The sequence below is a fragment of the Otolemur garnettii genome, unplaced genomic scaffold, assembly GCF_000181295.1.
Source record: "Otolemur garnettii isolate 467f Iridium unplaced genomic scaffold, OtoGar3 scaffold00001, whole genome shotgun sequence".
NCBI lineage: Eukaryota > Metazoa > Chordata > Mammalia > Primates > Galagidae > Otolemur > Otolemur garnettii.
In genome coordinates this window covers 52,773,701-52,799,200 of record NW_003852396.1, presented here as the reverse complement: position 1 = coordinate 52,799,200, position 25,500 = coordinate 52,773,701, and the positions used below count along the sequence as shown (strand labels likewise).

General features: G+C 36.6%; 1 protein-coding gene across 1 annotated transcript in view; it reads right to left on the bottom strand.

Annotated features, from left to right (window-relative positions):
• Positions 1-25,500, bottom strand: part of LUZP2 (leucine zipper protein 2) — a 453,962-nt gene that overhangs the window by 44,188 nt on the left and 384,274 nt on the right. Inside the window, exon 7 of the mRNA XM_012801823.2 lies at positions 16,472-16,636. Coding sequence (XP_012657277.1) covers positions 16,472-16,636 — 165 coding nt within the window. The remainder of the gene's footprint in view (positions 1-16,471; positions 16,637-25,500) is intronic.

The window sequence follows — 25,500 nt, the reverse complement described above, 5'->3', positions numbered from 1 at the left end:
ATTTGTCAAATGTTTCTTGATAGTCAGTTGGATTAAGGCCAAACTTAAGGACACTAAAATGACAAATATACGTCCACTGCCCTCAGGGGTTTGCTATTCATAATTAACTCAATTACTATCGTATGTTCATTTAACGACATTGTTGGTAAATTCCCAGAAGCATATACTATAAAGATGGGCTCAATTTATATTCTCTTATTTACTTAGAAGTTAATAGCTAAGCTAAGCTAAGCTATGTATTTAAGAAGCTAATCATAATTGAGTAATTATAGGTATTCTGTACATGTATATCCATTCAATTATTTCTTGGGCCATGCTCATCACAGGAAATTTGAACTCCTTCAAAGGAGATAGCAAGTGTTCAATGTATTCATATTAGTTTATGGCAGATAAATAACTCCTAATTTTGCAAACATTGGGTCAAATCATGTCATAAAGGTCAAAACAATGAATTGAAGCCATTTGTTTTCTATTGATAATATTCTAAATTACATTTATGTCAAGGACAGTGTCTATAAAAGTAAAATTGCAGGAATGTAGTCCTATAGTTTTATAAATATACAAGCTAAAAATATTCATGATTTCTTTACTACTTCCTAGTCACTGGGCACTTGAACTGTAACTGTCTCTATTTAATTCTACTTCTTTAGTTGTGATAGTTTAAAATAAAGCCACATGTTCTTTGATATTCTTTCTGATAAGATATGGGGTCTATGTCCCTTTTCTTTGAATATAGGCAGGTTTTGATAACTTTGACCATAGGAAGTAGTATAAAAGACACTAGATGACTTTCAAGACAGAGTCATAAAAAGACTAGCCATTTTTGCCTATTCTCTGAAATACTCCCTCTTGGAGCCATGGGTTTATCACAAAAACAGTCTGACTACCCATTTATTCTGTGAAGGGTAAGTGGAGAGGATCTAAGTAAGTGTTCCAGTCTTTAGCACCGTGGAGTCTGTCCTCTGAGTCATCTCTGCCCAGTCTCCCACAGTGAGTGTAGAAATGTCCAGGTAATTCCAGCTTCCAGTCATTTAGTTCTCCAGGTAATTCCACACTTCAGCCATTGTGGTTCATTAACCATGTTCAAAATTCCTGACCTTCAGAATACTTCAGTATAATGAAATGTGTGGGGCTTTTTACCCTACAAAATTTAGGATTGTTTGGGACATAACATTAAAAGCAGAAATGGTGTGTTGGACTCTTGTACCGCTACAATGTAATACCCCAGACTGAGTAAATTATAAATAATAGAGGTTTATTTGTCATGTTCTGGGGGTTTGGAAGTTCAAGATCAAGGCACTGGCTGTGGATAACCTTTTCTTTCTGCTTCCAAGATGATGCTTGTGGCTGCATCCTCCAGAAGGGAGGAGCACTGTAAACTCACATGGCAGATAAAAGGGAAAGAGGGGAAAAGGAGCAGACTCTCTCTGTCAAGCTCTTTCATAAAGGCACCTAAACTCAACCATGAGGACATAGCCATTACGACTCAATTGACCTAAGGCCATGTCTCTTAATCCTGTTGCATGAGAGATTACGTCTGACCAAGAATTTGAAGAGAACAAAAGTATTCAAATTAAAGCGTTTGGGTAACTAGTAATCTTGGCTTTCCCGTTTGCCAAGTCTGTAACCCAGACAAGCATATATAAATTAAATACACATCAGAGTTCTTTAACTGTAAAATGTCAAAAAAGGTAGTTTTTAAAGACTGTTGGATGGATAAGAAGGATAAATCCATGTTTAATATTTATCACATTCTTTGTAAAGTAATAAACTATTGATGTTGATGATGATGATTATGATGAAAATTCAGCACATTCTATTAGTAACTGGATTCCACACTGGTTTTGTTTGCCTTACCCGATGTACTTTATTGGCCTGAACTTGAAGCTGTAAAATGAGAAGTTATATCCAGAGTGATTAAATTATGTTGAATTCCCTAAAGAGATTGCAATATTGCCTTTCACATAAAAGGAGGTCAACGATTACTTGCTTAATAAAATAATTATAAAACTACAATATAAATTAGAATTTTTCCCTACAGAGAAATAGAAAATTATGAATTGAACTTATTTGGGACTATTAAGGACATAAATTACTGATGAACATAATATTCAGTAAAATTATTTTGTGTTCTGAATCATTTCTGAATGTGCTCAATTCCCCTACGCACGTCACAGTAAAGCTACAAAAGTATTTATCAGGAACAGAATGGAAATCTTTATTCAATAGACTTTTCTGAAGGAGAATCTAACTGTCAAAAATGTAAATTGAAAAATCAAAATATAAGAACTTTTAAAAGTTCTTAAAATGACAAAATAGTAATAAAGTGCAAGCCAAAATATAATTTTGAATTACATATTTTGTGAATTCTAACTCATTCTCTTTTTTTTTTTTTTGAGACAGAGTCTCACTTTATAGCCCTTGGTAGAGTGCTGCTGAATCACAGCTCACATCAACCTCCAGATCCTGGCTTAGGGGATTCTCCTGCCTCAGCCTCATGAGTAGGCTGATTTTGATAATTTTGATTTTAATAAATTAACACTTGTTTGTGTGGGCTTTTGCACTATTGTGTTATTTTTGTAGATAAGCCAAGAATATCACCATGTTTATATCCTGCTTAGGAGGAATCCATGCTCTTCGACATGGTTAATTGTTGAGTATTTCTTCATGCTGTCAGAAACTATTTTGAAGCCCTTTAAAAGTAGGTGCTAGAGAGTCCATTGTGAATATACACTTTTAGTGGGACCAATATTCTGTAATTATATATTTGCTCTCACAATGTTCTAATTAATATCTTTTCACACAAATCTATATTCATTAACTTTTTAAAATAAATTAACCCTCATTACAGTTGAAAATTCCATAAAACTACATTATAGAACCAGAAACAGGAGCAATATATTTCTAAGAAATTTTAATTAAGATGGCCACACTTTCTTCCACTGTGTGCCTCAGTGTCTACTATAACTTTTCACCAAACAGGAAATGTCAAGATAATTTTAAAGAGATGCATGCCGGGGATAAAAGATGATAGTGATGTGAGAAGAAAAATTATGAGACGAGAGCCGAGATCTCCCCTCCCCCCAAAATTACAGAAATTCAGCAGTATTTGATGCAACCAAATGTCTCTAATAAAATAGAAAACATTTCAGAAATTTATTAATATATAAATGATAAATGTTTTATATTTCATATGTTACATATACAAAATTATTGGGTAATGTTTTTAGAATTTATATGTAGAGGGAGTACTTTGATTATAGATGATTTTTTTTCTTTCAAAATATTAGAGGGGTACAAATCGTTTTGCTACATGGATAGCTTTTATAATATTTTAGGCAGTTTACAAGTATAGGCCCATCATCCCATTGGTAGGGTCTTACCCCTCCCCTCCAACTCACTTTCAGCTTCTTGAGTTCTAACAATTTTTACTTCTCTGTGGGGCCATGTGTAATAATGAGTAATGTGTAATGTATATAATTAGCCCTTGATTATTAGAGCGTGCAGGTTGCACAGACAATTTTTTAAATGAGCTTTGCTTTTCTATGCACTTTACACATGAGGAGGCGATGATAAATATTGGGAAAGGAAGAAATGTGAAAATTGCAGGAGAGGAAGGAAGAAGAATATTGCTAAAGAATAGCAATCAGTTTCGCACATCTTTACATTGCGAAGCAACATGAACCTACTCCAAAGGCTGGACGTCTAAATCCGTGGTGTGCTCGGTTTCACAGGCTCCCAGGTGCCCATGGAATTTATTCTTATTTGTTCTTGATTGAAAGACTCAGGAAGAGAAAAAAAAAAAAATACTAGCATCAGGATGACTTTCACAGAGATAATACAGGTATCTACCTGCTCTGTGTCCACAATAACACACCCGCCATACTGACCGAGTTTTAATTCTGCCCATTTGAGTTGATATCAAGAGCATGAGTAATTTGATATTCTGTTAGTCTTTCATGACATTAATTAGCTTTGTCAGTTATTGGAGAAAATAAGTGAAGGAATTACCTTAAAATGTAAAGACACTGCGTGTCCATGAGATGTTGAAGCCACAGTTCAGCAAGAACCTGAAATTCTTGAGAAATGTGATATCTCCTTTAGCAAAATGAGCAACATAGTCTGTGGGACCGATTTCCTACTGCAGTGAGTGGAACTGACCAGTGATCCCAACTGTTAAGCGGTGATTCCACCAGCATATGATGCAGCAGGGATATTAAAGTAGCCCATTCCCATGAATATGGGACTCTTCTGGTGGATACCTTTGGTTGAATCACTCCCCACTGACAATGCAAAAAATTTTGTGGAATTGCACGGTAGTCCCGGCCATTCTATATCTAACCTGTCTTTATTCCCACACTCTTTCAGAGTGGTCAGATCTGCATTAGATGGCTCTTCAAGCTTCATCTGACAATCTCCTTATTTTCTCTCACAAGTGTTTTCTCCAGATAAATTTCTTACAAAACAAACTCTATTTTGTAGCCCTTGGAGGACACACAGAAACACAAAGAAGTATCTTCTAAAGAGATATCCAACTCCTTGAGTGTAAAAATCGATATTATAGTTACAATGACTAAAAGATATAAAGCCTGTAGATTACTAACAAAAGCTTGGTGTCCTCAAATCACTTCAAAGTTATTTATTAAATCCATGATTCAGAAAAAACATGTTCAGGTTTTAGGATATACTACTGCTAACGGGGGTTGCTCCTAAAACTATCACCTTAAAACTCTTTCCTGAGGGATCAGCTAACAGAGACCTATTTTCTGTGATTAAGTGAATGACCTTTTGCATATAGTCGTGAGGGGGTTGGATCCATACATCCTGCCATCATTCACTAACAGGGCTTATGATACAGCAGCAAAAATACTGAGAGTGAGGCCGTGAGAACGTTATAAGGGAAAAATGATTTTATCTCTCAACTGCAACCTCCCTTTCAATAAACTAAAGACCAGAGTTTGATTAGGCCCTGACTCTCTTGTTTCCCACTGAATAAAACTGTCACCTTCTGATGATATTGTGCTCTTTCTTTCAGAATGTGGTTATAAACCTTGCATGTGAAATGTAAGTAACGGGGCCGGTATTGGATTTAGTAAATACTGTGAAATCTCACCTTCCTCTTGTCTCGTTTCATACAAAGGATAATTCAGGGAATCTTAAATAATAAAGCAGATCTTTATCTTATAATTAATTTTGACTCTCAGATCTTTCCAAAATTTACAGATGTATTCTATTCCCTTGGGTAGTGCTCTAAGTTCAAATAAATGTTATATTTTTAATTTTTATTTATTTTTATTTTTAGAGGCAATTGAATTAGAAAATACTAAAAAGAGAGTTTCCATATATTTTTGATATGTTGTTATAAACACGAGTGGGTTGATATTAGAACTACATCACAAGATGTGAAGTGATGGACAGGTTCTCAAATTCCAGGGCCAAGATACAGGTGACTCGAAGACCTCAGTTGCCAATGATCTGGTTTTGAGATCGAGGTTGGATGATTTGTCTCAGCGAGCCTTTGTTTTTTTCACTGATAACATGAGAATATTATCAGTGTCACATCATGATGTTTTTGATTTTTCCCTGGGAAAACTTGTTCAAAGACATTAACAGCAAGAAAAGCATAGAATGAGGCCTTCTGAATTTTAACAGTGCAATATAAGTATAAGAAGCACCATGCACTTAAGTGTTTATTCCTTTTAATTAGAATATTTCAAAGATTCCAAATAACATTTATTTTTACAAGAATGGTTTGATATGCTAGTGCTGGCATAAGAAACCTGGGGTTGGATTTTAGTTCATTTTTTAAGGATAATAGTGAGAGTATGGTCTGCTATATTTAATGCAATGATAATCATAAAATAAATTATAAAAATACCCATAAGGGTCTGAATAAATCAAAATAATTATCATTATTATTCAACGTTTGGAAGAAAACTTGATAAAATACAAAGCTTACATAATAAAATGTGGTATTAATATTCTAAAAAATGTAGTTTCACTTTAAGAAAATGATAATTCAGGGTATATTTGGAATCAAGTTGATTAGGCTCTTTGAATTCCCCAATATCAGTTTTATAACCTAGAATTAATGTCACTCATGAGATGAGATGTACAGTCTTAAAGTCCAACCAACTATACTTTGGTTAAGGAGTTTATAATTAAATTTACGTGTTTTTAATATATTCCTTGGTATGTTTGTGGCATTTTCCTCTCACATCCCTGTGATGTTTCAGGCTCTCTGTGAGGCATTTGACATATGGAACTAAGTCACGCCCGTCTCTGCAAAGTTCAGACAGTTTAGACTTTATAACCAATCAGATAAGCCATATGCTAGAGTTATATAAAACATAAGCAAATTACCAATTACTCCTACAAGATACTGAGAAAAAGAAAATCTTTCTAAATTCACATCTGAGCAACTGTAAATAAACTACAATCACCTATATTATGAATAAGCAATTGTTGACAACCTGCTGTATATCTCATCAATAAAAGGTGAATGTCTTGCATTAAATTACCTATTCATATATTTCATAATCATCTATTTTTCTCTTTTCATCCCACCACAGACAGAAACAGCCGTGAATTTAAACTTATATGCGTCTATCTTTGTTCTTCCCAAAATAACCTGTACAATTTTCTGGAAAGGAGAAAAGTTTATATTCTAGAATGTAAGTGATTTAAATAACTTCTTAGGTTTGGTAGCTACGAACACTCAAAGAATATTCTTGCTGTCATAGAGATCAAAGCTAACCACGGACGTCACAGGAAAGCCGAACACAAGCCCTGTAGGGGAATCAAACACATTTCCTATGACGTCATAAAATTCTGAATCTCAGTGTGTTCACCAGTTGGATGAAAAGCAAGGTTACTACGGGCAGTGCCTGTGGCTCAAAGGAGTAGTGCGCTGGCCCCATATGGCAGGTGGCAGGTTCAAACCCGGCCCTGGCCAAAAACTGCAAAAAAAAAAAGCAAGGTTACTACTACTAATTTTCTTTCAATTTACATTCAACTCACAGTGCACTGAGGATGGATCAATGTGAAAAATAACTATCTGGACTTTCATCACCTCTAGCATAAATAATATGTTTCCTTTTTAGCAAACATGAAAAATCTTAAGTTTCCTGTTATTTTAGAAAGTATTTTTGTATAAACCCTTTTGGTGAACACTCAGATTATTTTCCTTCTGTCAAGCACTATTTGGAGTTTTTCAATGACCTTTCCCAGAGATAGTCACACAAAAATACACTATTTGGCCAATACATCTGAAACTAATAACATTCAGTTTATCCTCATAATAACACTTTAAGAAAAATAGCATTATGAACCCTTCATTACTGTGAGGAATTGGTTCAAAAAGTTGCCCCTTTTTGCACAGCTAATTAGTGGTATAGATTCAAAATTAGACAGTTTTCCTTTAAGGTTTGTTCTCTTAAACCCTGGAGATAGTACTTATCTGATATCATGCCATAAGTCTAGCACGTACACATTTTGGTTTATTCGGCTCATTGTTTTGTACTGTTATCTCTGTTTCACAAAGGAGCAATCAAAATCTCCAGCACAATTTCTCAAAGCTTCATTTACACGTGCATTGAGTAGTTGTCAGAAATCAGAATTTGCAATCGATACCCTAAATTCCAGATTTGTGCTCTTACCATGATTCCTGGTGCTTGGTGTTAGACATTTAGCCACAAATACTAACACAACCCACCAGGACAGTAGTGTTAAAGAGAAAACCCAGCATAGTCAGGGGTCCACCTAATGGAGCTTCCTAATGCTTTAGAGACACCATTAAAAATCAGCCTACGAAACAACCAAAATATATATATATATATATATATATATTAGCTTCTCTTTATGTACACCATGATGCTATTTAGGCAAACATGTTAGAATCTAACCTCATCTAATAAGAAAAGACTTTCAGTATATAAGACACGAGTGAATTCCGGGTAAGTTCATTTCTATTGTGCATTTGATTATAATTGTAAATTTGTGAACATACAAAAATTTACTAATTTTCTTTTGAATTTATTTTTTAAGTTTAATCAGTATTAAGTTTGGGTATAATTTTTCATTTGCTTTGGGTAACTTTCATTTGAAGTAACACATCCCTTCATTGGAGGTCATGCTGCCTAACTTTATCTCTATTTTCTCATATTCTGCCTTTAGGATTGAGGAGCAAAACAGTACACAGGCAGCAATGAAACAGGAGGTTTAGAAATTGGGAGTTACTGTGAATGAGAAAAGAGGGTACCTGAGGTTTTAAGATGCATTTGTATTGCCTGCATGGTGTCTGCTCTAGACACAGTAAGAACCTGATTTTGACTGATGAGCCAATGGTCGTGAGACATCACACCTTACAATCCCCTTTCACCTACATCAAAATTTACCTACACCTTCTTCATTCATCTTTGTCAATTTATCTCCCATCTCAAAGTTGCTATGTCCTTACTCTTCCCATGTCCAACTTCTCACCTTATAATCATTTTCATACTTCTGACTGCTTTTTCTGGAATTTTGCCTCCTTATATATCTCTATTTTAGGTATTCAATATACTTTTCATGCCTCCACTTCTCTATTTTAAAACAGTACTTAAATCTCTTCATCCTGCAAACAAACACCTCCATTGCATTTATTCAGTCTGGTCTTCACAACCAGTTTCCCTAATATAATCGCCTAGCTTTCATATCTCCAGTTCTTCACAAATTCCTCCAAATTGTATGCCTTTTGAATTTCTCAAGACCATGCCCTTGTCCTGTTCTTCATTGCCACTCACTGTCTTGCACCAAGAATTTTCCCCTTTCCAGTCAAATTTTTTCACTTCTAGCCTCTGTCCTCTTAATTCTTCCTTTTGTGTTGTCTTAAATCTCAAATTGGGTCCATTTTTCCTTGTTTACAATCTTAGAGTGATGCCTACTGGCTTCAATATAAAAATTAAATAAAACAATCAATAAATGTTGGGGTGGAAAGAAATACTGATAACTTTTAATGAACATAACAAGTTGAATAAATGTCTTATAGATTTTCTTTCCTTTTGCAAATGTATAAGGCATCAGACCTGCTGGAGACAGAGTTATTAAGATTAAGAATACGTGCTTTGCCTAACGAAACATTTGAAAAGTTGAACAAGAATTTCTGCTACCAAAGACAAAATGCCCCTTGTTTTGATAATCACTAGAGGGGATGTTGTGGGTGGTGCCTGTGGCTCAAAGGAGTAAGGCGCCGGCCCCATGTGCTAAAGGCGGTGGGTTCAAACCCAGCCTTGGCCAAAAACTGCAAAAAAAAAAAAAAAAAAGGAATAGAGAGGATATTGGGGTCTTTCTGAACTATGCATACAAGTGGGAAATAAACACTAAAATACCTTTAAGATAACTAAATGTTTGTTAGAAGAACCAGGAAAGCCATGGCTATGTGATGCGTGTCCAGAAAATTCTAAAGATAACCACCATTCTCCTCTGTGTCTCAAAATGTAAAAATATAGGGAAATAAAATAGAATTTAGGGGACATTTTTTGTAACATAGAAGATATTTAGTGGTGAATTTTTCTCAAAATGTATATAAGTACAACTTTCGAGACTTACATAAAACAACATTTCTACCAAGAGTGTTTTATTCTGATGTATTTTAATTTTAGAAGGATTAAAATAATGTCCCAAGATTGCTAAAAGATGTCTTTGAAAGACATTTATAGATATATGTAGGGAATAAAGTTTCAAAATTAACTTTCTCATCATATATATGTATCGCGGATGATGTACAGATGAACACTGTAAGAATTTAGTTTTAAACTATTCCTATGTACAAGTCTGTACACTAACACTAAAAATAAAACCTCACAGAGTCCTTTTAAGTTCAATGTTGATATTTAGCAGCTTAAATATATATTTCATACTTTATAAATTTACAAATATCTATGTACTCATTAAATATATAATATCATAACATGCAAAATAAGGTATATTTTACCATAAAGTTTACATTAGACAAAAATGTCATATATGTCAGCAGTAATTAAAGAATATATTAATACTTCATAGCTCAAAAGGAAATCAAAACAAAATTTCTTATTGATAATATTTTACAAAAATGTTTTGAACTCACATCCTCATTTTTATCCTCACTATAATCCTGGGCAGAGATGATATAAAATATAATTGTGATATGGAAAGCAAGCCAATAGATGGTAGATGTCAGAAATTAAAAAAAAGAATGGTTACCTAAGGAGAGATAACGGGGAGAAAAACAAAGCTGTAGAAACTGATCACCTCTGGGTTAGTTGAGCAATTCTTCTAAATGCAGAAAAGTGGGGAGAAAGGGCAAGTTTACTTCTAAGAGTCTTTGCTCATTATTAGAGTCAGGTTCTTACATATTCTCAACCTTGGCTGTCAGTTAGAAAAATCGGGGAGCTTTGAGTCATCCCCCAAACTAAAGAGCATGCCTGCTAGTTCATATGAGAATCTGGAGGACTGATACGCAGAGTGAGCATTTTTGAAGCACCCGATGATTTTAAAATGCTGCCTAGGTTGAGATTCTTGGTCTATTATTATTCCAGGTGCACTGTTTTGAGAGTTCTTGAAAACTGTTTTGCAATAGACTTTTGGCAGAGAAGAGAAAAATAAAAATCCACCTGGCTTTATCGGTACCTCCAGGCACCAAGCCCAGTAAGATTTCTGCATGGACATCTTTAAGCTCCTGAAGAGGGCCACAGTGGCCCTGAAATGATTTTGGCATTTCTTACAAACTTAAACAAAAATTAACAAATCATCCTTGTACAATTAAGTAGATACCGCAGTTGTGACCTTTAACAATGCAAACTGCAGCTACAGGCGAGGCAGTGAATTTCACGGAAAGAAAAAGACAAAAAAAACGGTCACAGCCTGGACTGTGGATGACCTATGGGTTTTCACAACCCAACTGCTTCATTGTTTATCTGCATTCCTTATCTAAATGGCTTCTCATTCCTGCTGTTTTTAAATTCTCTCCTTTTTTTGACATTTACTATTATGATCCCTGACATTGCATGTATTTTTAAGGATTCTGGTATACTTTTATGCTAAAAAAATGATGTGGTACTCATTTAAATAGATGTATTGTATCCTCCAACTTGAACAACAATACAAAGCAAATTATTTAAAATTAAACTCGTACCCTTTTTAAATTTTCTCATACGTCATCCTGGCTTCAAGTTATTAGAACATTTATTTCATATATTATTAACTATTTTCTCAGTGTCAGGAACTACTCTATATTCTGATATCATAAATTTCCTTATTTGATCTCCACAAGTGGTTGATGCTGTTATTATCTCCATTTTACAGATATGGAAGATGAGTCTTAGACAAGCTAAGTAGTTTGATCATGATATCAGAATTCAATGAATCCTAGCTCTTCAATGCCATATTACACAATTGTTAACACCAAAGATTACTTTGTACCAATTCCTATTTTTTCATTTAAAAATGGTAGACCTCTTGGTCATACGTTTTCTGCTCTTCCCCCTACATTTATATATTTTGAAAATCATATTAAGTCGCATCTAATGTTTTATAATAAATTGAATATAATTACATCAAACATTACAGTGGATACACAAAAATTAATTTTTCAGAGTATCATTAAATGAGCCTTTTCGCTTGTTAATCGTGTTGCCTATTCTTTATTTTTGCAGTTTTTGGCTAGGGTGGGGTTTGAACCCACCACCTCCAGTATATGGGGCAGCAGTCTGATCCTTTGAGTCACAGGCACTGCCCTTGGGTTTCCTTTTCTGAGCACTACTATACATCTAGCTTTACCACATACACAACCAGTAGCAAAGAAAAAACAATACGCTGATCACACATTTTATGTAGTATAATATCCATGGTACTCAGTGGGCCTGTCTTAAATGTTTCATGCATGCACACACCCAGGAGCAATCTACTCATTAGCCCTGAGGCCTAGGGTTGACCCTGTTTTACATTTGGTCCATATCTATGGTATGAATACTACTAATTTCAATCCACCAACATGAGGGTGTCATTGAACATGTATTGTAAAGATATAAGCAATAGCATATCATTATTTAGCATTATGCAGATCCAAAAGACACAATATTCCCAAGAGCATAGATAAGAACACTCTCTAGCACATTTGTATTTACCAAACTATTATGTAATTAATGTTCATTAATGCTTATGTTTAACAGCTGACTACTACAAACTCTGAAAACTTAACAGTCAACTTTTGCAAGGAGGCATGAGCCAGCTCTGATAGACCACAGGAAGTATTCACCATTCTCATGATACACAATCATATGCACATTTCATCCTTTGCACACATAAAAGAGGCAAGGAAAAGTCATGGATCTTAGTTCAAATATATAATGGAGAACATCTCAGCCAAAAATAAGAGGAAGAGAAGCCCCACAAACATTCTATCTATTAGATTACTCATAAAACCGGACCCAAGTTAATTCTCCTGTCTGGAGTCTTTGTGGCCCTCATCCTGTTCACCCTATGCAATCTTTTAATACTATCCAGTGACAATCACGTTAAACCTTGATTCAGCAATCATACCTCAGTTCCAGATTCAAATGTCGAATTACCTACTGGATAAATAAATACGTTTAGTTTCATGACAAACACCAGAAACATAGTATGTAGAAAATAAACCAATGTTGGTTTCCCTTTGAAACTTCCTCCCGCCTTTGGTGTTTCAGCGAATGAATTCAAGCAGCAGGTATTTGTTCTTCTTTCCTCCATTCGGGATTCCCATTTAGTCACTAGCTCAGGCCAGTTTTATGCCTCAATAACCCTTGGAATCTCACTTCACTTTCTGCCCCAGAGCACTGGTCAGCGTTATCTCCTGCACAGATCCGTAGTCTAGCTTGCCACCTGGTCTGCTCCTTTCTACTTTATTTGAGATCATTTATGTAGAATGCAGATCAGATCTCCTAGTTTCAATTTACACTCCTTACATATTTGTAAGAACATTAATTTCATCATAAAAATTTATAATCCTATGATAAAAAATACATATGCATCTCACGTGCATTTAGATCCGAGTATCTTCTTAGTCTTTATTTACACAGTTATTTATTTACACAGTTATTTATTTACACAGTCTTTATTTACCACAGTTATTTGGACCATGAAATCTTAAATACTAACAAACAAGCAACTAATCAAGGAAACAAGCAAATATGGCCTGATCTACTACTTAGAATACCCCTTCCCTTGCAATGTTCTTCTTTTTTCTTTACAGAGAATTAGGTTGCAATCTCCAAAAGGTCACAGCTGTGTCATTTCACATTTCATTTCCAGCAACTAAGAGTCCTGTTATATAGATGAAAAGAATTTAGGAGAATACAGAGCATCTAATAAGCATGCATGATATATCATTTTCTAACTTCTAAACAAGAAAAATGCCTAATAAGAAGAGGTGAACACAGGGAATGTCATTGTAATAAATTCCCTAGAAACTTTATTCTGGTCACTGAATGACGTCGAGCAGATTGAAGAACAAAGCACAGTCATCCCCGGAAAGGACAGAGCAGACTTAGATGAAACGGTACTCAAGACATCACCAAAAGTAGTAAACGCACAACTCTCAGAGCTCTGAGAGTAGAAAGATAAATTCTAACTGCGGAGTAAGAAAAAAAATCACCCAAATCACCCAAATCAGAAAGAAACACACATCATATGCATGGATGATGCGAGTACAGAAAAATAGCTGATTAACTTCATTGAGGGCCCTTAGCAGAAAGGCTCCAGCCACACGACCAATAGGCTTTATAATAGGCATGCTTCATCGTAAAAACAAATAAGTAAAAAGGTGGGTATAACAATATATACATTATTTGCTAAAATTTTCTTCAGTGAGCTTTTGTAATGTTGAAGACCTCCTCTAATGAAACCGCAGCTCTCAGTAAAATCCACAGTGAAGATATCTATGTATGTCATATTTGTGTATACATATGTGTGTAGATTTAGAGACATATATAGATGCCTGTAGGCAGAGAAATATAAAGTTTGGATACATTCCCCCCTCTCTTGGAAGAAAAATAAAGAAATTTTCAAGTTTTTCCATATGTGAGCCACAAATGTCTTGGCTATATTTTACAGATTTCAGGAAAAATCTTTCTAATATCTCTCTACGGAAGGGTTGGTAATTATAAAAGAACATGAAATGTAAATAAGATTGACTAGACATTCTGGAAACTAGTAATTGTTATTTTGAATATTCACCTAGTAATAACACTCTGAAATTGGCACAGAGGGAAATGAGGAACAGAGAGGCTAAGAGATTTGATTATCTCATGACTCTCAGTCAGACACGTCAGACTCCTGTGGCTAAACTTAGCCAACTTTTCAGATCTACCAATTAAGTGCCTCTGTTTGCAAGTACCTTTCAGTAAAATTATTTCATGACTAACCTGCTTGTTTCTGTTATTCATATCCCACATCATCTTATTTTATTCAGGATTTTAAAAATATTATTTACGAGGTACCTGCAAAGAAACTAAGCCCCAGGATACATATAAAACAATTTCCATCACTATTAAAAAGATAAGGAATATGGGCAAAACATAAATATCATACAACCTTTTAATGCTAATCTGTAAAATAGAATGCTCTATAGTACATTAACTTAGGCTTATTGAACTTTATCTCAAACAGTTGAATTTTCCTGTTATTGTTTTTTTGAAAAATGAGCTATCACCAAACCAGGCTCCTATAAATGCTTTTCTATGGTTTTCTGTGATAAGCCAAGAGAAACAATAAATATTTATTCTTTGTTCCAATGACAGGACATACATTTATTCATAGAAAGCCAGTTAAAACAACAATCAGTTATGTCACCCACATATTCAGAGTCATACAGAGCCCGATTTTAATAATTGTTTTAAGCAAAGATAGTCTGAGCAGGAGACAAACGCAACATGCTTATAGAATGACAAAGTGCCTTTGCCCAAAGTCTTCAGGCTTAATGAGCTTGAATTTGAATTCTTCCCACACTAAAGAAGAGACCCACACACTAAATGAAATCAGAGTGAGGCTTCATGGGAGGTGCTTGAGATTATTGGGGTGTGCATAACCAATGACCAGTTTCAAGGAATTTACCCAGGATCCAGCATATTTTTTGTGATGAACCTAAAATTACACTCTCAGGTACTTTTCTTGCCTGAGTTTATTTAAATAAACACTTTGAGTCTAGAGTTTTCCTCAAAAAAGGGGCAGTAAAAAAAAGTAAGGAGAAAAATACAGGTTTCTAAATTTTTAGAGGATCTTCGGTCCATGATAAACCTGACAGCAAGATGATGCGATGAAAATGCATCCTTTAAAATAATTGATAAATACAATAAGATTTCATAATGACATTATACAAACTGCACCTGTGTCATCAATACATAGACTGGTTAGGGATTAAAACAATGCATTAGATTTGTTTGGTTCTACTTATTTTTGACTCTCCATGGTGATAAAAGCATCTCCCTAATTTATCCTTAAGTCCACATATTCAGGAATAAGTAGAAAGGTGGTTCCAGACGTAACAATGTAACACATTGTTACATATTTCCTTATTGGTCCCCAGTCTTTTTCTGGGCTCACCACTAGAGATTTGCATCTAGAAGTCAGACTGGTATCCACAACACTCATTTCATTGGCGAGGAAACCACCTTCTCCAATAACTGCTCCAGGCAGTTGAGATTTATTTAAATAGGGCAGCGCCTGTGGCTCACAGGAGTAGGGCGCAGGCCCCATATAGCAGAGGTGGAGGGTTCAAACCCAGCCCCAGCCAAAAAAAAAAGAGAGATTTATTTAAATAGAAAACCCACACATGAAATTTTTTGTGACTGAAATAAACACACTATTGAAATGTCCTTTGCTCTTTCTAAAGTAGAGTGGGTGGAGGAATTCGCAAAAAGATTTACTGAAATCAGTTATTCTCAAACTTGGAGGCACATTAAAACCTCTAGGATTTTTAGAAATTACTGATGCCTAGAGTCCACCTGAGAAATGTGATTTAATAGGCTCCTGCTTGTCAGTTTTTGTTTTTTTTTTTAAACCTTATCTAAGTGTACTTTTTAAAAAGTACCCTAAGAGTCCAATATGTGGCCAGTGTTGAGAAGTAAGGAGTTACCCTCCAGGAGAAAGTTTTTTTTCATATCAGACCTTTCGTGTTTATGGAAATGTAATATAAGAGGTTTTCTTTTCTTTCCAAATTATTTTATTTTGTTTTTAACACTTAGATGATCTTGCTTTAGCAATAGCTACTACGTTCTCCATTAAAGAAAAACTGTCATCAACATTGTCTAAGTGACTATGGAGACTTTGCAAAGTGGGTGACTATCTCCCAATTTCTTACTAATCTGTCAATGAATCATACATCCCACTTGGATGCTCTCTGGTGATTGTATAGGATGAGCTTTTTAAAGAGAGTACATTAATCAATTTTACTTCTCAAAGCATGAATAAAATGTACCTTGCTTTTAGCCCTTGCAACTGGAAGCTTAGAGGCAACCGTCCTGGGGGGAAGCAACATCTGAGTTGGATTTGATGTGATTCGACTCAAAGAGGGAGGCTGATCACGGAACACGGACGTCAAGCAGAGTTGTACAGTCTCTTTCATCGCTTTCATCTGTGACTCCTGCAAAAAAAAAAAAAAAAAAAATATGAGCATTAACATGTTTACATTGGCTCTGGTCGTCATTTTTCTGCTTCCGTTCTCCTCCTAGCCTCCACTCACTCCCCACGCAAATACACGAGTTTTCAAATGTAATTGCCTACTTCCTAGATTCTGTTATGTAAACTACTGAATCCATACTCAGTTTGTTGTGAGGAGCTGATGTGCTGCGTGACATATTGTAAACACCAAATTTCAAGAGAGATAGTGCACATTTTCCCCTTGAATTGGCACCACTTCTAGCATAATGTTTTGCTGGAAAGGAAATATACTGTGGGTGATTCTGAATGAGACAACGTTCTCAGACACCTGCCATCTTTCCATGGAGTCAACTGTTTTTATTAACAGTAGCTGTTCTAGAAAAGTAGGTTTCTGTGTTTCTCAGAGTAGCCTGTACCTCTGCTCAAGTTCCCCACACAATTGAAAAAAAGAAATTTGTCTCTGATAAATCTTCTGGGTCTTCTTAGCTAATAGGAGCAAATCCAATAAAATAACAAATACAAACAACTTCTTATATCAGGATAGAGTATCACGAGAGTTGAAGCATTTCCACACGCAAGGAATAATTTCATGCTTTCCAACATCTATGAGACTGGCAATATTTTTATGACTCTACTATGAAAAAAGATACAAAGGTTTTAATTTTTTAATTTCAAAATATGTCAGCCAATTAAGTTTGCAAACTCATCCTAGAAAAAATGCTACATAGTTTATTGCCGAATATCACTATGGTCACCTTCAAAGTACTCTCCCTGGCCATCTGGTGATTGCGGTGATGTTCAGAAATGAAGTATGTAGCACTTTCTCTAGGACGAGTTTGCAAACTTAATTGTCCATCCTCCTATAAGGGGGTACAAATGTTTGTGTTATGTGGATGGATACCCTTTATAATACTTAACAGGGTTTATAAAGTACCTCTCACCATATTATATAGTATATAGTGTTTGCTATACCCATAGATCTTACCTCCCCACACCCTTCCCATTCTTGATTTCCAAAGCTCTTTACATCTTTTGTGTCCACGTCTGCCCATCATTCAGCTCTCAAGTATTAATGAATACATGTCACGTGGTGTTGGCTTTGCATTCCTGAAACATTTTGCTTAGGATAATGGTCTCTAGTTCCATCTAAGTTGCTGCATAAAAACATTATTTCATTTTGTTTATAGCCGAATAGTATTCCATAGTATGTATTAATACATGCCACATTTTCTTTATCCGCTCATGAATTGTTGGACAATGAAGTTGATTTCGTATCTTTGCATTTGTGAATTGTGTTACAATAAGCATTTGAGTTCTGGTGTCTTTTTGACATCTTGACTTCTTTTTCTTAGTTTAGGATAGATACCCAGAAGTGATTTTAGGAATCAGATGGTAAGTCTACATCTTTTCTCTGAGGACTCTCCGTGTTCTTTTCCCAAGAGGCTGTGTGCAGTCCCACCAGCAGTCTGTAAGTGCTCCTTTCTCTCTGCATTCACGCCAGTGTCTACAGCCTTCCAACATTTTATAACAGTCATTCTGATGGAGATCAGGTAGAATCTCGCTATGGTTTTAATTTGCATTTCCCTAATGACTAGTGATATTAAATAATTTTTCATGTGTTTGGCCCTTTGTCTCTCTTTTGAAAAATTTCTGTTCATATCTTTTGAACTCATTTTAATGTTTTTTTCTGATTTGTGTGTGTTTAACAGATGCATAGTTTGAAAATATTATCTCCCATTAAGTAGATTGATTATTTCCTTTGCAATGCACAATTTTTTTGTTTTCCTTTTTAAGTCAGAGTCTCACTCTGTCACCCTAGGTAAAGTGCCATGGTGTCATTCATAGCTCACAGCAACCTCAAACTCTTGGCCTCAAGTGATCCTCCTGCCTCTACTTCTGGAGTAGCTAGAACTACAGGCACCCACAATGATGCCCAGTTAACTTTTTTCTATTTTTAGTAGGGATGGAGACTCACTCTTGCTGAAACTGGTCTTGAACTCCTGATTTCAAGCAATCCACCTGCCTTGGCCTCGAAGAGTGCTAGGATTACAGGCGTGAGTCACTGTGCCCAGTATCCTTCTTAATTTAGTTAAGTCCCATTTATTCATTTTTGTTGTTTTGTTTTGGGAGAAATAGTCATAATTCTTTCAGGGTTGTCCTGAAATTCTTTCAGGGTTGTCCAACTTGCAGCCCATTTTGAGGCCTATTATGCTTACCTGGGGTGTTGGATATTACAAAAAGTATGCATGGACTTTTTTTTGCTCATCAGTTGTTGCTGGTGTTTGTGTGTTTAATGTGTGGCCAAAGGCAACTCTTATTCTTGTGGCAGAGAAGTGAAAAGGTTGGATACCTCTGATTCTAGGCCAAGGTCTAGAAGAGATTTTCCTATTTATTCTTCCAGAATTTTTACTGCTTCATGCCTCACATTTAAATTTTTAATCCATGGTGAATTAATTTTTGTATATAACAAGGAACAGGATTCATGTTCCATTCTTCTCAATGTTTCATATTACTCAGTTTTTCCAGTACCATTTATTGAATAGCTGTCTTTCCCCAGCGTATGTTGTTGTCTACTGTGTCAAAGATCAAGCAGTTATAGGCGTATGGTTTTATTTCTGAGTTCTTTATCTTGTCCCATTGGTCTATGCCTTTTATATGAGTACTATTCCGATCTGATTAGTATACACTTGTAGTATAATTTGAAGCCAGGTAATGTGATGCCTCCTGATTTGTTCCTTTTTCTTTTCTTTTTTTTAAGTTTGCTTTGACTATTCAGGCTCTTTTTTTGTTTTCAGATCTGTGAAATGGAATATTGGTTGTTCAGTGAGGATGGTGCTGAATCTGACTGTGTGTTGTCTGGACATTTAACAATGCTGATTCTACAAAACCATAAGCACGGAGGTGTGCCATTTCTAATTTCTTTCTCCAGTGTTTTGTGGTACTCCAGATAGCAATCTTTCACCTGCTCAGTTAAGTATATTCCTAGGTATTTTATTTTCTTCATAGCTGTTGCAAATGTTATTGAAATCTTGATATTTCTCTCAGCTTGACTATTATGACTATATAGAAATTCTCTCTATTTGTGTACATTGATTTTGTAACCTGAGAGTTTGCTAAATTTATTTATCAATTCTAAGTCTTGTGATGGAGTCCTTGGGGGTTTCTACCAATAGATACAATATCAGCAAGCAGAAATAGTTTGGTCTTCTATTTCCAGTGGATGGCCTTTGTTTATTTTTCCTGGTTGCTCTGGCTAAAACGTCCAGTACTAGTAATATTGAATAGATGTGATGACAGTGGAAACATTGTTTTGTTCCAATCTTTAGGGGGAATGCGTTCAACTTCACCCCATTCACTGTGAATTTAGCTGTGGCTTTGTTATATACAGCTTGTATAATTTCGAGGTGTGTTCCTTCTATACTTAGTTTGTTAAGGGTTATTATTATGAAAGGGTGTTGGAGTCTATTGAATACTATCAAGATAGTATTCATCTATCAAGATATCACTTGATCTTGGTTTTTGCTTCTGTTTATGTGGTGAATCACATTTACTGATTTGTATATGTTAAAACATCCTTGCACACAGAGGATGAAACCCACTTGACTTATTTCTTTGATGTGCTGCTAAATTTGGCCAACTAATATTTATTAAAGATTTGTGCATCTATATGCATAAGATTATTTGTCTGTAGTTTGTTTTTTTGTTAGATTTCTACCCCTGGCTTTGAACTTTCGAAGTTCAGATCATGCAGAAAACAATGATGGTTAATGTTTTCACCATATTCACATTTCAATCCCTTGTAACACACTATCTACCTGAAAGTTGGATCTACGAAAGGCTTAAGATATATGTTGACACAATAGACAAATCCCTAAATCTGAATAATAGCTAAACTCAGATACTGAAAATAAATTGTAACCAACAACAAGTTAATGATTTCAAGCCACCACCAAGTTCATAGCTTTGATATTTAGTAAATGCTATTTAGACAAGGTATATTTTTCAATGAAACATTGAAGAGGATATACATAGAGGTTTTTAACTGTCTAAATTTTGATACAACCATTTGCTTCAACGGGCCTCCTGATATTGCCAGAATCACCCAGGATTAACTGAGTCAACGTCAGAACACCTCACTTCCACTTCCTCACCTGTTACAGCCATCGTAGCAAGCTATCTTTCCTCTACTGTTTCATTATTCTTAACATCTTAGATTTGGGGATCATAAGACTTCAAAATGACTCCTCTCCTAGATTTGGGTTCTCTTCCTGGACTACATTATAGATGTTCTTTTGCTTCCAGAGACTATAGCTTGCTGAGAAATCCTGCCCTAATTTGCTCATCTTTCTACCTAACCCCCATTAACTGCCTCTAATTTAATAGAGCCTGTTACTAATACTGCTCAGATTTAGCTGGACTGGGTTCCATGATCAAGACTCAGAGGATTATGTTACACTACCCTGCCCTTTTCTTTTCCTTTGTTCTCCTATGTGTACTTGGAGTAAGTGCAGCCTACTGTTTATTTTAAAATTTGCTAAAACTAGATATGACTCAATTAAATAAGGAGGCAAACGACATACAGTCTCATTTTTGCCCTGTCTTTCGCTCCTGCAGTAAACCAGTTTTCCTGCTGGATTCGCCACACAATAGTAAAATGTAAACCCCTTAAACAAAATACCCTATTTGTCAAAACATCCTTTATTTATAGCCTTTCAAACATCCCAATGTCCTTTCCACATTCCAGTCTGCCTCTGCTGTCTCCTCTCCTCACAGAATCCAACTTCTAAAATTCATATATAAACCTCCATTTAATATTTATCTCGTCTCATATAGTGAGAGCTTTTCAGAAACAGTTCTTTATCACCCTTTTTAGAAATCTCCTTCGTTAATGTTTCTACCGTATTTTCTAATTTTATGTCTTAAAAAAAAGATCTGAAAAATCTCGACATATAATGCACAAAATATTTCAAAATCTGCACTGATCTACACATTTTTTTTTTTTTACAAGGGGAAGAGGTGGGCACTTCCTCACTAGTCTGTTAATGGTGCAGGAGTTCTCTCTCCGAAGTCTGGCACTGTATTTCACGGGGCTCTCCTTCCCCTCCAGCTCCCACTGCCCCCTTCCCGAATGCCTCGCTATCCTTTAGTGTGGAAGGAGGTGGCTTCTCTCCTATCTCTGTCCACAGAGGAGTCCTTCTGGAGAGACCAGGCAGCCTCTCAGCATGAAAATAACAGATAAGCTCAGCTCTGAGGTGTGGTCAGAGCTGCCACTGCCACAGGGCCAGGGGTGTCTTGGTGAGGAGTCAGTTATGGTGCCCTGTGGCATGACTGATCTGCTGGTAACACATGCTGCAGAGCCCCGGAGTGAGGAGGCCAGAGTGGGGCATGTGTCCGTCCAGGGAGGCGGGCTGGATAGAGTGGAGCCCCGATGCATGTGTAAACGCTCCGGCTCCTCCAGGTGCCCCCCTCGCTCCTGTATGGCGGTGGTGGTTCTAATCATGCGGCTCCCTGTCCCTGAAGGAGCGCTCAGCTTAGTGCAGCCAAGGAGCGGAGAGAGACTGTGCAGGGGTCACTCCTTAGCAGACAGGCCCCGCCCAGCGGGTCTCTCCAGTGAATATCAGGTTCTGCTAAGGGTCTCTCAGACGGTTCCGTATGGGGTCCCAGTGGAAAGAGGGGTACCGGAAGTGTTCTCCACCCAGCTGGAACTGATGTCCATGAAGGGAGTCACCATGTGAGTCCTGCCCATGCTGGCAATGCTGCTCATGGGGTGAATGCCAGCCGTGCCCACGGTCATGGGCATCGAGGCCCGGGGTGCACGCTGCATGAGGAGTTTGCAGGAGGCAGCTCCAAAAACCAGCAGCTCTGTGGGGCCTCCAGAAGCAGCTCATCGCCTTCCTTCCGCTCCCCCTTCACCTTCATCTCAGGCTCTTTGGGGGATTCTTGTAGGTCTGCTGGCTCTTGCGGTGCTCAGCATCCCAGCTCCAGGTGTGGTTGGGCCTGGCGCCCTCTCCGGACGTAGGGTGACGGCCCCGGGCCAGGTGCTCAGTCTCTTCGCGGGATGCAGCCCCTTGCGGCTGTGCCAGTCTCTGGCAGGTGCCCCTCCTTCCCTTGTGCTCCTGGGTGATGTCCTTGCTGGACTCAAGTGGACTCTCTCCCGCTCTTTGGATTTATTTTTCTCAGGAACTTCAGCGTTCAAATGACCTCTGATCTGTTCAATGGAGCTGTGGTTCCTTCCGAGGGCGTTCACCCCGAGACTGGTGCGGGTGGCTGGAGCGTCTTTGTCACCTTTACCATCAATGAATCTTGTTCATCTACATCTCTGACATGAGCTGCAGCCGACGCGCTGTGCTCCAGCTCCCTAGGCTTCGAGCCTGGGCCTTTTTTTAGGTTTTCACTTTTGGTTTTAGTTTTTTCTGGTGTTTTGTTAAGTTTTTGTCTCACTGCAGCAATTTTTCCCAGATGTAGGCAAGTTAGTTGAAAATTAATTTTCTACTTGATTCAGATTGAAGACACTAAAGTCCTTTCTCTAAAATATTCTTATTAGAAATTGTGAGTTGATTTAGTTTACAATTTTTTATGAGGAAAATCAGTAAAATTTTTTGAAAATTTGCATAAAACACTGAAACTTATCTCATTAATGAAGAAACTCTTATATGTATGCAACTGTGATGAACAGGAAAAAAAAATGGTTTTTCAAAGATGTGCATGTTCTATTCTCCAGAACACGTGAATATGTTAGGTTACACAAGGAAGGAGAATTAAGGATTGGGATGGAATATAGTTGTCAATCAGCTGACCTAAAATTAACGAGATTATCCTGGATGATCCAAGTGGACCCGATAGAATCTCTAAATTCCTCAAAAGTAGAAGAGGAAGGCACACACCAGAGAATTGAAAAGATGGCATTGTGACGCGTTGGTCCAGTGTTCATGACTTTGATATGGAGGAAGGTGACCAAGAGACTTTACATCTTTCATGCTCCCCAGGATGAAGCTGGAACACGCTCTTCCCAGCAAAGTATCCCAAGAATGGACAAATAAATATCCAATGCTCTCAATACTAATGTGCACACTGTGAGGGTGTCAGCACGCAACTCTGGTGAGCGGCTCTTCTACAACTTGAACCTTCCCTCCTTTTCCAGGCTTAATATTCATCTCAGCTCAGATCTCTGAGACACTGGCCGCAGGCCTCTCTTTCCCATCAAGTTGCTCTGGGCCATCATTGATCATTTCTCAGCTTCTATGGCGTTTTGTCATCCTCCCTATGGCTCAGAGGTCCACTGCAAAACAGGCTGTGACTCAGAGATCTGATGCTGTGCACAGCGCCCAGGGTGCGCAGGGGCTTCCTAATTTTATGTCGTATTTAGTCCCCACCAGCATTTCAAATTAGCTTGTTGTTTGTATAGTTATTTTTTCCCTACTTCTAACAGAATGTAATTTGTTTGAGGTTTAGTGCATTTTCTACAGCCTCACCAGTTTATATCTTAAAAGATACCTGTTCAATGAAAAAAAATAAATAAAGTAAACCCTCCTGGAGCTATAAGCTGGTGCTCTGTTGTATGAGGACATAATATAATATTTCTTATTTTACCTTATGTATTAGATAATATAAGACAATTCTTATTCAAGATACTAAAAATACTAGTAATGTATGTTGTAGAATATGGAAAGCTTATGAGAAATTATCATGTATGCATGATGTTAATATGGTGACAGATTTAGAAGGCAACTTTTATGTGTGAAAGTAGTACTTGTCTCAGAGAAATGCATTTTTCAGGGGACTGTAAGATATATCTCACAGAGAGAACTGTGCCCCTAATTTCTAATCTCTAGGCAAATGCAAATTTATGTTATTCGTGTTCATTTGAATTTCCTTACACAGACACACAGAATTCTCAGCTGCTAGCTTTGAGAATCTACCTAGAAAGTCTAAGCCGTTCTCCCCAACTTTATTTTTTCCATAAAATCAGCTCCGTGAAGAGCTGGAGAATCATTAAACATTTTTGGATCTCTGCTCAAGTCATGTCCAGGGGCTCTGCACATAGGATGAATAGCAGGTTCATGCATTTAAGTCTTCATTTATCTGTTCAATTAAAACTATTTATTATGCTGCTACTATGTGACAGACTGTGGCAAAAAGAGTTTTTATTGCGGTATCTCTTAATCATGGGCATCTGTAGAGGTCACCCAGTATGTCATCTGTTATATGGATGTAATAATGCACACTTTCCTGGGCAAAATTGTGTGAGGTTCAGACAGTATACAAAAAAATCTTACAGTGAAAATTGGACAGATTTCCACATCATAAGGCTGTTTTCATATTCTAGGACCTGAGACTCACTGTAATTCATAAAATGTTGCCAAATAAATAATTATTTGGAAACTCAAGGTTGATTCCTAGCTTTTAATATTATTGTTTATATTGAGATAAAAAACTGAGGCTTTTTCATTAAATATGTCATAAGAACCAAGTTGGAGTGTGAAGCTGTTGTTTTCATAATATTTACGAGGTACTTAAGGTTATTTGGAGCCCAGATATAACATGCTTAGAAGCTAGACATCTGAAGAGTATAAAAACGTCTCTTATAAAGATGATGGAGAGAGGTGAAGAACAATTTCATTAAAGCATAGTTTTTATCCATTTTGAAGCGAGCCAGCATTTGTACCTGACTTTATGGCTATTATGAGCCTCATATATATCTTACATAAGATTTGGTAAAGTCAGCCCCCAGAAATCTGAAATGCTTTTATATTTTATTATAGCAAAAGTAGTGACAAGATCCTGAAGGTCAAAGAGGGAACTGCTAACACTGACAATCTCTACAATTTCATTCACTAATAATAACAA